This window comes from Trichoderma reesei, assembly GCF_000167675.1.
Source record: "Trichoderma reesei QM6a unplaced genomic scaffold TRIREscaffold_7, whole genome shotgun sequence".
NCBI classification, from domain to species: domain Eukaryota; kingdom Fungi; phylum Ascomycota; class Sordariomycetes; order Hypocreales; family Hypocreaceae; genus Trichoderma; species Trichoderma reesei.
The window spans coordinates 1,043,110-1,059,388 of record NW_006711154.1 but is presented as its reverse complement, the minus strand read 5'-3'; the positions used below and the strand labels follow the sequence as shown (position 1 = coordinate 1,059,388).

At 53.1% G+C, this 16,279-nt stretch overlaps 2 protein-coding genes across 2 annotated transcripts; one reads left to right on the top strand and one right to left on the bottom strand.

The window, feature by feature from the left end:
- Nucleotides 1-1,484: 1,484 nt before the first annotated feature.
- Nucleotides 1,485-1,979, bottom strand: TRIREDRAFT_60562 (uncharacterized protein; the record flags this gene model as incomplete). Its single annotated transcript, XM_006964504.1, has 1 exon — nucleotides 1,485-1,979. One exon carries the CDS (start codon nucleotides 1,977-1,979, stop codon nucleotides 1,485-1,487), a length of 495 nt encoding a protein of 164 aa, XP_006964566.1.
- Nucleotides 1,980-3,435: 1,456 nt separating this feature from the next.
- TRIREDRAFT_77251 (uncharacterized protein) lies at nucleotides 3,436-15,600 on the top strand (the record flags this gene model as incomplete). Its single annotated transcript, XM_006964693.1, has 3 exons — nucleotides 3,436-3,490; nucleotides 3,600-3,757; nucleotides 3,820-15,600. The coding sequence occupies 3 exons, from the start codon at nucleotides 3,436-3,438 to the stop codon at nucleotides 15,250-15,252; spliced, it is 11,646 nt and encodes a 3,881-aa protein (XP_006964755.1). The 3' UTR covers nucleotides 15,253-15,600.
- Between the last annotated feature and the right edge of the window lie 679 nt (nucleotides 15,601-16,279).

Sequence of the window (16,279 nt, the reverse complement as noted above, 5' to 3'; positions counted from 1 at the left end):
TTAGCTAAGCAGAACTGCGTCGGGTTGCTGCCGTGGGTACTACAGTGCTTGTCGCTTGGATGTAACCACTCTCGTGGATCAAAGTCTACCTGGTCTGGTTACATTGATGGTAACGTACCAGCACTCACATGTGAAAACACCAACATGGACCTCTTATCCAACCGAGATTCTTAACTAATGCCATATTATCCTACAAAAGGAAAACAGACACTCAATTACACAACAGCCAAGACGGCTCAATATGATGAAGTCTAAGAAATCGAAATTGCTGGGACGTCGGTTCCGACAGGCTCAAATTCTGCGGAACCACCGCATGAATCTCTGTGATTGCTCAATGCCAGAAGCCCCTGTGCTTGGCATGGCCCTGCGGCTCCAATCAATGCTGTGGTCCCTCCTTGGCCGCGGGCTCAGTAATATCGCAACGACACACAACAGGCTCCTCTTTCATACTGACTATTGATGAGGCTGTCGGCTGAGGCTTCTCTTTTCGGCTCGAGAATTCATCACAAGTTGCATCCGGACATTACAATACTTTGGCTATCCTATCAACGCCTCAGCGGCAGACCCATCGCTCCGAAGCCACAATAACCATTCCACCCTCGCAATCTCAATTAATATACATTTAAGCTTCTTTGAGCATTACGCCGCTTACAGCAGGTCATAGACTTCGAGCTACCTCGGTATCAGGTCCGAAATGCTCTTTTTTCCGGTGCTACCGTCTACCTTCTTGATTCGGCAATGGTGTGCGTTTCTGGAAGATTGCCTTGCTGGCCTGTGACAAACAAACCATCGTCAATTCTAGTCGGATATATATATATATATATATATATATATATTACGCAATGATATAGCCATTTGAAGAGAGAAGAAGCTCTATAGAAAGTAAGCAAGATGAGTCAACGAGCTGCAACAAGCAAGCGCACAACAGAACGGTTTCCAGCATTGTAGTCAAGCCATTTGAAGTCGATGTCTGTTGAGCGTTGATGCCGTACCGATACAGCATTGAATACAACCCGAAAAGTAAGAGCTTGATGCTGGATTGTCCCAGTGAATAACATATGAAAATCAGGTAAAGTTTTGTTCCTTTCATAACTACCCATGTTCGCAATATACGACAATGTGCAAGGCTTGATATGAGAAGCGTATTGAGAAGCGTATGGAGAAACGTAACCCGGGATTCTTACTTCGGGCATCTGAAACGGCGCGATTGTTAGATCATAGTAGGTACACAGCAATTGTCCATCCTGTCATGTTAGCACAGGAGGGACAAGGCTATAATCCCTGCAAATCTTGGAGAAGAGTCCGGATCTATCATTGTCTTCCTCTATATGACACGCCAAGAATCCAGAGTCTTGACAAGGTTCGTCTATCCATCAGTCTACCACTCGAATGATGATCATCCGACGTACGCCCACACCTGATGTGTAGTCGCTCAGCGTACGATGCTCAAGGATTCAGGTTGTTTTCAACAACTGCCTTCTCCTCTACATCTGCAAATCAGTAAACGTGGATCTCTCAGAAGGGGCGTAGTAATAGCAGCTCAAGGAGTTACCTTCTGAGAACGCCCAGTCACCTCGGGTCCACAGCTTCATCCTCTGCTCGCGGAACTCTTCAAAGTCCCATTCACGCTTCTCAAGCTGGTCGGGGTTGAGAAAGACGTAAACGTCCGCCTCCTTGACCTCTCCCTCAACTTCCTTTCCGTCCTCCATCTTCAGGAGCTTGACCTTGACCTTGATCCGCTTATACTCATCACCCTCAAAGATGTCCAGCTTGTGAATGTTTGCGTCAGTCAATCCAGTCGCGTACATGCCTCGCACGCAGTGGCCTGGCTCTTCGACAATGGCGGGATAGTCTGCATATTGAACCCTGTGGCGGCAGTAGCCATCGAGAATGGCTGGGGTGAAGGTGTGCAAGTCTTGGATTGCCTTTGGAGGCTGCTTGTCCGCGTAGCAAACGCTGAAGAAGACCTCTGGTGCCATCTGCTGCAGTCAGTGTCCTTCCTGTCAGCGTCTGTGGGTTGAATGAGTTCTTTACCAAGGTGCCTACAATATCACCGGTTATGTTAGTCAAATAGCCCAGAAAGTCCAGAAAAGTTCAAAGCAAGAGATCTGGTACTCACCATAGAAGAAAGCTGCGTATTCACCACTCATCTTGTAATTATTATTGTGAGTGGTTGCTTTGCGTTGCTCGTTGCCGCTATCGGACTTTCAGCGGTCTAGGTTAGGATGGCACTCGAGAGTTGGCTTTTCAATGTTGACCTGGGCACAAGAAGAGCAATCAAGGCGGTGGACGCGATGCTGGCTTTATAGAAATAATCTAGAATGAAAACTGAAAGAATTCCGAGAAAAGAGTCGCTTTGTTGTCTGATTGATGTCGGCTTTCTTTGTTATCTCCTCGGCTGTGCTCGAAGACTTCCCCGCCGTTTCGATAGCTTCCCAGTGGTGGGGTTCCGGAGCTTCTCTTTGTTCACAGAGCGCGACAGCATGAACCCTGGATTACTCCGACGGTGATCGAGACCGATCAGGAATTTGACTTTGTCAACTCGACAGTTAAGGCACAAAAAATTTGCAGAGGTGAGATCTGAACAGATAAGAAGATGAGAGGCGGCAATGAGAAATTAGAAGAGACGAAGAGAGATAACGGCACTTGAGGCCGGATGTCAGAGTCAGACTTCTGTGACTTCTGTGACCTCAGAAGTTGTCTAGCTGGGCTGCTACGCGGGGCTTGATGGAAGGTAGTGCTATTCGGGTGAATCAAGTCCACCGGATGCCTACAGGCCTACCACTTATGTATGTACTCAGGTAGGATGCAATATGTTGATGATCATGATGGTCATGGCATATTAATAGCTTCAAGGTTCTTGAACAGAAAGTGATTCTGAATGGGGCTCGAAGCTGGTACGATCAAACGCAAAAGCTCCCGATCCGGCGCTAGAACCCTATCGATAAGATAGGGCTAGATTCACACCGCCGATAAGAGGCGTGCGCATGGGCTAGCGCCCCGGAAAATCATTGACACGCCGCCTAGCGCAATTGGTTTTGGCGACGACGGTGCCCAGTTCTGCTCGAAGTCTGGAAAATTCACGGGCGTCACGGTTCAAGCTTCGATTCGCAAACTGAGACTGAGCCGCCCAAGGCTGCGAAACCCCCATCTCCTGCGGTCGCCTCTCCACCACCACCTCCGCGCAGACGCCTATCCTTACCTGCGCAGCGACCCTCTGGCAGTATTGCATCGCCTCAGGTGGCATTTCTTACTTGGGGCTTGCCTTGAACGCAGCTTTATTGCGTCCCGCAGCGCTTTCGTGAGCTCTCGCGGCGCGTCCTGGTCCCGCCCCGTCCTCAGCCTTGCTGCGAATCGACGTCCCCGGCATCGCCTCGCCATCGCTTCCGCGGATGGAAGCCAGAGCTGCGTCTCGCGGACGCCAATAATGCAGCCATGTCGGGAACTACTATTGACGATGTCGTAAAGCGACTCAGCACCTCGGATATAGGTACGAAGATGCCGCCGCCGCCCCTCCGCTGTCCCTTGCCAACGCCGCCTCCGTCCTGTCGCATGCCTCAACCCCCATCTCCCCATGCTAACCTGCTGTTGATCAACAGAGACCCGACTCAAGGTGGAAGCCGCGACCACCTTGCGCGACAGCCTGGACGCCTACACCACTGGCCCCATCTACGAGCCCTTCTTGAGACGGCTGATGCCCATCTTCATCAACATTCTGCGTGGACCATGCATCTTCCAAAGCAACTCCCCGGAGCAGGTAAGGGTCTTGTGGGATGATTTGATGATTTGGGACCAAGTGTAGCTGACGGTTGATGGTAGAAACTCCGCAACTGCATCCTCGAGGTGCTTCACCGACTCCCGACTGGCATGTCGCCTCCCGAGCCGTTCAAGCCTTACGCCGAGGAAATTGTCGATCTGCTCATGCAGTTAGTTCGAACCGACAACGAAGATAACGCAACGCTATGCGTCAAGATCATATCCGACATCATGCGGCATCAGCATCAGACCTTACAGAGCAAGGTCCAGCCTTTCCTGACCCTCATCCAGGAGCTCTTTGACCAGATGGAGAGGGTCGTCCACGAGCAGCTCGACAATGCGTCTCTCGCCCCGAATCCCCAGCCTGGTGCACCGTCAACACCAGGCAGCACACAAGCCAACTTCCAGTCGCCTCGGCCAGGCTCTCCGGTAGCCTCAGTGACTGAGCTTGGCGCTGATCCACAGCAGCAGAATCGACCGCTTCTCAAGGGAATGCAATCCTTCAAGGTCCTTTCGGAATGCCCAATCATCGTCGTCTCCATCTTTCAAGTCTACCGCAACACTGTGCAGCTTAATGTGCCTAGGTTTGTGCCGCTTATCAAGGGCTTCCTGTCACTCCAAGCAAGCGCTCAGAAGCAGGCCCACGAGGAGGCTGCTGCCAGGGGCGACATTCACACGGGTGTGAGCCCAGGGATCAAGAACCGTGCCGCGTTTGGCGATTTCATCACCGCCCAGATCAAGACCATGAGCTTCTTAGCCTATCTCCTCCGCCAATACGCCTCTCAGCTCAAGGACTTCCTACACTTATTACCCGATATAGTGATTCGATTGCTCAAAGACTGCCCGCGGGAGAAATCGGGCACGAGAAAGGAGCTCCTCATTGCGATTCGGCACATTATTAACTATAATTTCCGAAAGATCTTTCTCCCCAAAATCGACGAACTCCTGGATGAGCGCACATTGACGGGAGACGGTTTGACTGTTTACGAGACGATGCGGCCTTTGGCGTACAGCATGTTGGCAGATCTGATTCACCATGTCCGCGACTCATTGACTCCGGAGCAGATTCGCAAGACAGTGGAGGTGTATACAAGAAATCTCCAGGACAACTTTCCCGGCACCAGTTTCCAGACCATGAGCGCGAAACTGCTTCTCAACATGGCTGAGTGCATCGCGAAGCTTCCGAACAAGGTGGACGCAAGGCATTATCTCATGATGATTCTCAACGCGATTGGAGACAAGTTCGCCGCCATGAATCGGCAATACCCGAACGCTGTCAAGCTTTCCAAGCTCTATCACCAGCAGGCCGAGGCTGGCGCCCCCGAAACATACCTTGCCGATAAGGAGCACCCGCCGGACTGGGACGAAACGGACATCTTTTCAGCAGTGCCCATCAAGATCTCCAATCCAAGAGATAGGGGAGCTGACCCGGTTGGGGACAACAAGTTTCTTTTCAGAAATTTGATGAATGGGCTCAAGAACACCTTCTATCAGCTGAGGACATGTAACATTGGGACGCCGATTGACCCTCAGAATGCGCCGCCACACTGGCAAGAGGTTGCTTACGGCTTCACGGCCGAAGAGGTCAATGTCATTATCAAGCTGTTCCGGGAGGGCGCGTATGTCTTTAGGTACTATGAGATAGAGAAGCCCGCCACCGAGAATCAGTACGTCTCGCCTGTCGAGTATATGGCCAACTTCTACATGGTCTCGAGCAGCAAGGAGGAAAAAGATCTTCTCGAGACGTTTGCCACGGTCTTCCATTGCATCGACCCGGCCACCTTCCACGAGGTCTTTCAGCAAGAGATCCCGCACCTTTACGACATGATCTTCGAGCATACCGCTCTCCTCCATATCCCTCAGTTCTTCCTTGCCAGCGAGGCGACGTCCCCGAGTTTCTGCGGCATGCTCCTGCAGTTTTTGATGGAGCGGATCGACGAAGTTGGCTCAGCGGACGTGAAGAAATCCTCCATTCTGCTGCGGCTTTTCAAGCTGGCATTTATGGCAGTCACTTTGTTTGCCACGCAGAATGAGCAGGTTTTGCTGCCCCACGTGGTCAACATCGTCACGAAATCCATTGAGCTGTCTACCAAAGCGGAGGAGCCCATGAACTACTTCCTGCTCCTACGATCCCTCTTTAGAAGCATTGGCGGTGGAAAATTTGAGCAGCTCTACAAACAGATCTTGCCGTTGCTGGAGATGCTTCTGGATGTCCTGAACAATCTTCTAATGGCTGCGCGGAAGCCTTCAGAGCGAGATCTCTACGTTGAGCTCTGCCTCACTGTTCCAGCTCGTCTCAGCCATCTGCTGCCGCATTTGAGCTTTCTCATGCGTCCCTTGGTTGTGGCTTTGCGGGCCGGAACAGATCTTGTCGGCCAGGGATTGAGAACTCTGGAGCTTTGTGTTGATAACTTGACAGCGGACTATCTGGATCCCATAATGGCACCTGTCATCGATGAGCTGATGACCGCCCTCTTCGATCATCTCAAACCCCATCCCTACAGCCACTTCCATGCGCATACCACCATGCGCATTCTGGGAAAGCTAGGGGGTAGAAATCGCAAGTTCATGACGGGCGCGGTTCCTCTCACATACACCAACTATGCCGATGATGCCTCGAGCTTCGATCTACGGCTCATTGGGTCCAAGAAGGACAGAGCCTTCCCAGCCGACCTGGGCATTGATCTCGCGATACAGAAGCTGATGGAGGTGCCGCGGCACAACAAGCTCAATGCCCAGACTCGACAGTATGACGACTACTACAAGAAGCAGGCCATCCATTTCATCAAGACCCAGCTGAAGCTTCGCATCGGGTTCGATCAGCTGCCAGAAGACTACCCCAGGATTGTCAGGCTCCAGGCACAGGATTTCCTCAATCGCAAGATGGACATCAACTTTGCGCCGTTTGAGGTCTCGAGCCGCGACAAGTCTATACCGAAGAAGGACGAGCAGGACAAAGTCACCAAGAGGCTGCTCAAGGCCGTCATGTTCTCGCAGTCCATACCGGATGTGAAGCAGGAATCCAGTGCCTTCCTCCTCGATGTGTGTCGGCACTTTGTCCTCATTGAAGTGGGAAGGTCCCTCATCGATCTCAAGCGCAACTACAACCCCTTTGACCCCAAGGCGGGCGAGGGCCCGCTGACCATCGATACCCGTGTCTTGTCGGATGCAATCGTCGAATCACTGGCCTCTGACCATCCGGACGTTCGTGAAGCGGCGCAGCAGGCGATCCGGGAACTCTACAGGTGCACAGCCCTCATCTTTGGCTCTGAGGCCAACGTCGGCCGCCTTCACCTATTCAACCATCTCAGCAACACGTTCTGCCACAGCTGCTATGAGGAAGAGTGGTTTACAAAGACAGGAGGCAGCCTTGGCATCAACTTCTTGCTTACGGAGCTTGACTTGGGCGACGCTTGGGTGACGTCTAAACAGACCGAGTTCATTCGCGCGCTCATGTATGTCATCAAGGATATGCCGCTGGATCTCCCAGAAAAGACAAGGTGTCTTGCTCAGACCAGCCTCGAGGTCCTGCTCAAGCGAATCACCAAGAACATCAAGAAAGAAGACGCTCTGCCAATCCAGCAGCAGCCAGGGCAGCCGCAGGCTAAGCAGCCCCGCCTCGCGCAAATCTGCATGCAGTTCAACAACGAGCTCTCTCACATGAACAAGTTTGTCCGCGAGACAGCCAAAAGCTCCTTGGAGCTCATTGCGAAAGCTGCTGGCTGTGAGGTATGGCAGCTCGTCGAGCCATACAAGGAGAGGTTTCTCCAGCCCATCTACGCCAAGCCCCTCCGCGCACTCCCCTTCCCGATACAGATTGGATATATCAATGCCATGACATATCACATGGGCCTTAAGAGCGACTGGGTTACTTTCGACGAGAATCTTAATCGTCTGCTGATGGAGTCGCTGGCGTTGGCCGACGCAAACGATGAGTCTCTGGCCAACAAACCTGCCGAGTTCAGAACGCATGAGCACATCGTCAACTTGCGCGTTTCATGCATCAAGCTTCTCAGCACTGCAATGGCCTTTGAGGAATTCGCAAACAATCCAACCAAGGGCAAGATCCTCTCGGTGTTTTTCAAATGCCTCTACTCCGAATCGAAGCCAACCATTGCAGCGGCAAACGATGCTCTGAAGTCGGTATTGGCGGTTGACAGACGTCTGCCCAAGGACCTGCTTCAGAGTGGTCTGCGTCCTGTCCTGCAGAGTCTGTCGGACCCCAAGCGCCTCAACACTCATGGATTAGACAATCTGTCGAGACTCTTGAAGCTCCTCACAAGCTACTTTAAGGTCGAAATTGGCGCTCGTCTGCTTGACCAGATTGAGTCTATTGTTGAGCCAAACGCCTGGCAACAGATTTCCTTCACTTTCTTCGAGCAGCATCCTCAGATGAAGGTCATCACCGCCATCTTGAACATCTTCCACCTTCTACCCGCCCCAGCAGAAGCATTTAAGGACCGTCTGATCGACTGCTTTCTCGGGCTTGAAGAGCGGCTTCGACGAACCCACCAGAGTCCATTCCGACTCCCAATGTTCCTCTACCTGAACCGATACCCTAAAGAGATCTGGGCTTATCTGCTCGGCAAGCTGGATGATCTGAAGCACGGACGACTTCTGGCACAAGTCCTTTCACATCCCGATAGTACGCCCTTGAGGGAGACGGCCGTGGAAAACCTGGAAGGATTGATCGCCAAATGCAACGAGATAATTGGAATGAACAATGAGAAGAAGTATGTTGCCATTGTCAACACGATCAACATTCTCCACTCCCTTGGTCAGTTCCCAGCTTCCAGCGCTTGGATGGATAAGAAAGAGCACCTCACGTGGCTCAAAGCCATTGGAAAGGATCTCGAAGCCAACATTCGGGGCTATTCGCTCCCGGCATTTGTTCGACTGCCCGGCTACCAAGCCGCTGAGCAGCTGATGAACATCCTCGTCAAGTCTTTGGAGAGGTCACCGAGAGACCTGGATGCTCTATTCAGCCTGGTAGAGTCCGTTGCCGCTGAAGAGTTGCGTTCGACGCAGCCGTTGTTCTCCTTCATCTACAACAAGATTATCTGCAGCGACTCGATGGAGTTTTGGAAGTCGACGTTCCTGCGCTGCCTGGAAACCTACTCGGGAAAGACGGCGTCGAACAAGACGAAATATTTCCTACTCCATTACATCGTCAACCCCATCGTTGCTACGGATGTCATGCGGAACTGGCATCAACTGGAGCAGAATCGGACCCAAAGGTTGATGGACCGAACAATCATTGATGCCGTGAGTAGCAAGATCTGGAAAGTGCATCCTGAGATGACTCTGGATGATTCGGCTCAGCCAGGTATCGACCACATCCGGTTCGAAGTGCTGCAGCTTTCAGCAATGCTTGTCAAATACTACCATGCAACACTCCAGGAAGCGCGGAAGGACATCATTAAGTTTGGCTGGACTTTTATCCGCCTGGATGATATCATCAACAAGCATGCGGCGTATGTCGTGATTGGGTACTTCATTGCTCATTACGAAACGCCTCCCAAAATCGTCAGCCAGGTATATCTGTCCCTGTTGAAGACCAATTCCAACGAGGGCCGGGCTTTGGTGACCCAAGCGCTGGAGCTCATAGCTCCGGTTCTTCCCAAGCGCTGTGGTAGCGGTCCCGGCGATAGGAGCACACCATGGGCCGTTGCACCCCGCCGCATTTTGACAGACGAACAGAACATGCAGCAGATGACCAGCATCTTTCACTTCCTTGTGCGACACCCTGAGCTTTTCTACGAGGCGAGGGACAAATACGCCGTTCTCATTATCACGTCTCTGCGCAAGGTTGCGGCGCCGCCAAACCCTTCCCACGAGAGCAAGAAGCTGGCATTGAACATGATGTGGCTGATCTGGACCTGGGAGCAGTGGCGGATCGAGGGCAAACCAGCATCCCTTCCAACGACAAGAGCGCTCTCGGACTCCCCAGTTTCTAAGAAGCGGAAGCTGGACAGTGATCAGCCAGACCGACCGGAGTATCAGATCCCGCCGCCCTACCGCCACAAGATGGTGAAGTATCTGGTGGAGTTCATCGCACAGCTTAACGAGCGATACCATCTGCCATCTGCCAAGCCCCGTGGATCTCCAGCCAGTGCGCTTCCGGTGTCTGCGCCCACGACGGAACTCTGCAAGAAGGCCATGGCGCTGCTTTACAATCTCGTGCAACCTCAATGCTGGGGGGATCTGGATCTCGACTTGTTCCCCAACGTGACAGATGTCATTCTTGCTCACGAAAGGACTCAGACCGCTCTCAATGCTGACCCTGCGGACAAGGAGAAGTACGACGAGAAGTTCCTCACGAACATCATCAACACCCTTCAGGTTGTCCGTATTCTCCTCAACTTCAAGTCCGATGAGTGGATCCAACGGAACATTGCACCGATTCAGAAGGTGCTGGAGAAGTGTCTGAAGTCGGAAAATCCGGAGATTCAAGACTGTCTACACCTCGCTGACAAGGAGTACGATGATGGTCGCGACCTAAAGTCCACCGTCGGGCGCATCCTCGATGCGGTGCCTGAAGATACCCCTATGGAAGATGCGGATGCTGAGGGAGAGTCCGAGGTACAGACGTCTGAAATCGTGGCATATCTCTCCCAGATTGCGACAGAACAGATGAACAGCAACTTGTACGTGTCGGGCGTCAATATCCTGTGGTCCCTAGGGAATCGCAAGCCCGCGATTATTGACCAGCATATCCCTTCGCTCATGAAAGCCATGCAGAGTAAGCATGCGCGAGAACATGTGCAGCACTACAGCGCCCTGGCCAATCAAGCGACTGGCATCCAGCGCACCCAGGAGGCCAACGGAACCACCACCGGGGAGCTTTCTGCCTATGATCTCGAGATGCAGACAAAGTTGATGATCAAGGAGATTCAGGTCGTGGCCCTGCGAATGGAAACTCTGGGCGACAACCGACGACCCTTCCTGAGCGTGTTGGCAACTCTTGTCGAGAAATCCATGCATATCGAGCTGTGCACAGAAATTCTGGGCATGGTAGAGGGCTGGGTGTTCCGATCGGAAGGGACTTGGCCGACTCTCAAGGAGAAGACGGCGGTCTTACATAAGATGCTCTCCTTCGAACATAGGCAAGATCCTACGATGCTTTCCAAGTTCCTGGAGCTGGTGATTCGCATCTACGAAGACCCCAAGATCACCCGCACCGAGCTGACCGTGCGGATGGAGCACGCCTTTCTCATTGGCACCAGAGCGGTTGACGCGGAAATGCGAAACCGATTCATGGCCATCTTCGACAAGAGCTTGTCCAAGACAGCCACCGTCCGCCTCTCGTACGTGCTCACGTCGCAGAACTGGGATACTCTTGCCGATTCCTACTGGCTCGCACAGGCCAACCAGCTTTTACTCGGGGCTGTGGAGATGAATACCAACATTCAGCTCCATGCGGACGACTTCAAAGTGATCGCCCCCTCCCAGCTGGCTGCCGTGTATCCCCGGGACAAGGATTCGAGGGAGCCGACCATGATGGTTGATGAAAAATTTGAGGCTCTCCTGGCCAATCACAGACGTTTCATGGCTGAACTGGGAGATGTGAAGGTCCGGGATATCATCGAGCCACTGACGCAGTTGCAGCACATCGACAACCCACTGGCTCATCAGCTCTGGGTAGTCATCTTCCCCATGTACTGGTCTGCGACTCTGCGGGATGAGAGGCCCGACCTTCAGCGCGGCATTGTCTCGCTACTCACGAAGGATTATCACAATCGCCAAATCGACAAGCGCCCCAACGTTGTCCAGTCCCTGATAGAGGGAGTGGCCAAGACGTGGCCAGAATGTAGGCTTCCTCCGCACGTCTTGAAGTTCGAAGCCAAGACGTACGATGCGTGGTATGCAGCGCTTGTGCAGCTTGAAAACGCAGCGATCAATCCAGGGCCCGACTCGGCCACTGTGCGCGAAAGCAACCTCGATGCGTTGGTGGATCTCTATGCATCTTTGCAGGAAGACGATCTTTTCTACGGGACTTGGCGTCGTCGATCTCAGTTCGTAGAGACAAACGCCGGACTTTCGTACGAACAGAATGGCATGTGGGACAAGGCCCAGAAGCTGTACGAAACAGCGCAGATCAAGGCAAGAACAGGCGTGATTCCTTTTTCCCAAGCCGAGTACATGATCTGGGAGGACCACTGGGTCCTTTGTGCCCAGAAGCTGCAGCAATGGGAGATTCTTCAGGACTTTGCCAAGCACGAGAACTTCCAAGACTTGTTGCTGGAATGCGCCTGGCGCAACACGGAGATGTGGCAAGACGAGCAGCACCGCGAGGCCTTGGACAACATCATCAAAGGAGTTATGGACGCCCCCACGCCGCGACGAGCTTTCTTCCAGGCGTTTATGTCTCTGCTCAAGTTCCACAACCAGCAGGAATCGGCGACCGACTTTGCTCGCGTGTGTGATGAAGCGATACAGCTGTCCATTCGGAAATGGCATCAACTTCCGACGCGACTCACAAACGCCCACATCCCTCTGCTGCAGAATTTCCAACAGTTGGTCGAGCTGCACGATGCTAGTGTCATCTGCCAGAGCCTGGCCAACACGAACGCGTCGAATCTCGATGTCAAATCCGGGGAGCTCAAGCTGCTGCTTGGCGCCTGGCGTGATCGGCTGCCTAACATATGGGACGACATCACGGCTTGGCAAGACTTGGTGACTTGGAGGCAGCACATCTTCAACCTCATCAACCACACCTATCTCCAGCTGCTGCCGCAGCAAGGCCAGCAGAACACAGGTGGAGCCTCCTTCGCGTATCGTGGCTTCCACGAGACTGCCTGGATCATCAACCGCTTCGCTCATGTGGCTCGGAAGCACAACTTGCCGGAAGTGTGCATCAACCAGCTCAGCCGCATCTACACGCTCCCCAACATTGAGATCCAGGAGGCCTTTTTGAAGCTTCGGGAGCAAGCAAGGTGCCATTACGAAAATCCCGAAGAGCTGAACAGTGGCTTGGAAGTCATCAACAATACAAACTTGAACTACTTCAATCCCCAGCAGAAGGCCGAGTTCTACACTCTGAAGGGCATGTTCCTCGAGAAGCTTGAGCTCAAGGAGGAGGCCGACGCAGCTTACGGCACCGCCTTGTACTTTGACATTGGAGCGGCAAAGGCCTGGGCCGAGTGGGGGTACTTCAACGATAGGAAGTTCAAGGAAGACCCGTCGGATCTCAATGCTGCTAGGCAGGCACTCACGTCATACCTACAAGCTGCAAGCAGCTACAAGAATGCCAAGTCGCGGAAGCTCCTGTCCAGGATTTTGTGGCTCCTTAGCCTGGACGATGCCAAGGGCACCATTGCTGCGGGTTTCGACGACTTCAAGGGCGAGACGCCGACGTGGTACTGGATCACCTTCATCCCCCAGTTGCTGACTGGCCTGGGTTACAAGGAGGCCCCGCGTGTGTATCAAATCCTTCTCGGCATCGCCAAGTCCTATCCCCAGGCTCTATACTTCCAGCTCAGGACAAACAGGGAAGATATGATGGCCATCAAGAAGACCCAGGAAGCGAAAGAGAAGGCGAGGCTGCGAGCTCAATCAGCGACAGCCAATGCCAAGCCCAGCACGGCTTCTCCCCTGCAGACCAAGCAGGACGCGCCCAAGGCTGATGGGGCAGCATCACGCCCCGGCACTGCCAGCGGCGGCGATGCGGCTCACGTCAAGGCGGAGAATGTCAAGACGGAGAACGGCGAGGCCAATGGCGGCACAGCGGCATCGGCAGTGCCCACAAACGGCGCCCAAGGCCCAGAGCAGGCACAAGCCCAAGCCCAAGCCCAGGGTGGCCTGGCGCAGGCTCACCCAGCAGGCCAGAACCAGAAGAGACCACCGTGGGAATTGACTGAAGAGGTCATGTCGGTGCTCAAGACGGCATTCCCCCTGCTGGCCCTGTCAATGGAGACAATGGTGGACCAGATTCAGAAGCACTTTAAGTGCCCGCCTGATGAGGACGCGTACCGCCTTATTGTAGCGCTGCTCAACGACGCCCTGACATACGTGAGCAGAACCCCTGCTTCGTTTGCAAAGAGCGTCAAGCTGCCTTCCGCAACGGAGACGAACATCACGAGGTTCGCCGAGACGATCTTGCCTAATCATATCAAGAAGTCGTTCGAGGCCGACTTTGTGGAAGTCAAGCCGACCATGTATGAATACATCCACAAGCTCCGGCGCTGGAGAACCAAGTTTGAGGAGAAGCTGGATCGCAGGATCGTGCACACGCCTCTCGAGGCGTTCTCGCCTCATCTGAGCGAGTTCCGATACCAAAAGTTCGAGGAGGTCGAGGTTCCAGGGCAGTATCTTCAACACAAGGATAAGAATCAGGATTTTATCCGGATAGAGAGGTTCCTGCCCAATGTCGATTTGATACGCTCAGTCAATGCCTCATATCGTCGTCTCAAGATGCGCGGTCACGATGGCAGCGTTCATTCATGGGCCGTTCAGCATCCCGCCGCCAGGCACTGCCGCCGAGAGGAAAAGATCTTGCAGCTCTTTAGACATCTCAACCAGACGCTGAGCCGGAAGAAGGAAAGCCGGCGCCGAGACTTGCAGTTCACCCTGCCATTGATGGTTCCCCTGGCACCTCATATCAGAATCGTGCAGGAGGATACCTCATACATTACGCTGCACGGAGTCTACGAGGATCACTGCCGACGCATGGGCATGTCAAAGGACGAGCCGGTGCTGTTTACGCTGGAGAAGCTTCGCGGCGTGCTCGAGTCCAAGGGAGGCCAGGTAAGCCGCTATTCTGAAGTAACAAGCTGCTCGATGAAGGGGAATACTAACGAGATTACCCGACAGACCAAGCCCGAGTTGACGCCAACGGCGCGACTGGAGGTGTTCAATGCCATCCAGGAGAAATGGGTGCCGCCGACGGTGGCGCTGGAGTATTTCCAAAAGGCGTTTCCCCAATTTGCCGAGTTTTGGCTGTTCCGCAAGCAGTTTTCATACCAGCTGTCGGCGCTCACGTTCATGACTTACATCTTGTACATGCACAACCGCTACCCGGCCAAGATGAACATTGCTCGTGGATCGGGCAACATTTGGGGTTCGGAGCTCATGTCCTTTATGAGCGCGTCGAAGCCCTTCTTCCACAACCCGGAGCCGGTGCCATTCCGGTTGACGCCCAATCTGCAGACTCTCATGGGGCCTCTGGCAATGGAGGGAATCTTTGCCTGCTCGGTCATGGCGATTGCACGGTGCTTGACGGAACCAGAGCATGAGCTCGAGCACGCGCTGACGTTGTTTGTGAGGGACGAGATGATGTTCTGGCTGATGAACAGCCACCGCAGCGGAATCTCCGAGAACCAGCTGCGGGACTCGGTGCAGCTCAACAGCGACTCGATTGTGAAGCGGGCCGTCAGCCTGGCGCACAACCCGTCGGGCAATCTGCCTGCGAACCAGACCGTTATTGACGCTATTGCCAAGGCCGTCAACCCGATGAATCTGGCGCAGTGCGATGCCTTGTGGATGCCGTATCTATAAAGCCAGTGTCGATGATGAGGTTTTGGCTTGCTAGTTTTCTTTGCTTTCATCTCTTTTTACTTTTCTTCGCCTTGTTCTTAGTTGGTTGCCGCATATCTCTCCTCTAGATCTACAAGACTAGAAGCTGAGATGGGGTGCATCGGAGGATGTGTGTGCTATGGTATTTAGCAAGGCGTTGGAGGGAAGGGGAGGCTCCGGTGATTTATATCGTTTCTTTCTTTCATCATATCTACTCTGTATTAATTTGCGGATATTCTCCTTACCGTTCTTGACGCCTGGTTTTACACAAATTAGGCATCATGGCGGCCTTCTTTGCTGCTAATGAGAGATGTGGTACGTGGATTCATGTATGGTAATGAAGGGCATAGACTCGGTAAAAGAAGAGGTTATGAATACTCTTTGATGAATTCTTGATGTGAACTGAGGGATGATGATCAAAGTGAATGGTGGTGTACTTCATGTTCATGTTAAAGGGAACTTTGTGGTGATGCTTGATGTCTATAAGTGACGGCCATGAGAACCCCGGATAGCTATGTATCAGTCGGTGATTCCAAGTTGCACCGATAAGATCTCGTACAACCTTCCAACCACCGGTTCCGCCGCTCAAGATCCTTTTCCAACCAACCAACAGAAAGCCAGCAACTGGACTAGACAGAAATATCGATTAACGAGTCAATAGTGTCCCGAATAGTGGCTCCTTTTTCGTCTCACAAGTCTCGACAAACCCGGTCGATCCCCCGCATTTCGAATCCGACGTGACCCCATCTATTGTCTGTCCATCGTAGGTTCCCCCCCGCCAGTAGACCGAGGCTCTTGAGGTTCCATCCGGCGCTTAGCGAGCTTTTTTGATGAATGGATTCCGGGGGGGTTGAACTGATGACGAGTTACAAGATTGGCTGGGATGCAGGAGGGGGGGGGGGGGGGGGGGGGCTAGATACATAGTATCTCGATGTTATGTCAGGTTTGGATTCGGTGTTTGGTGGCATGGGTGATGTGGGACTTGGAGGGCGTAGTAGTAGTATTACAG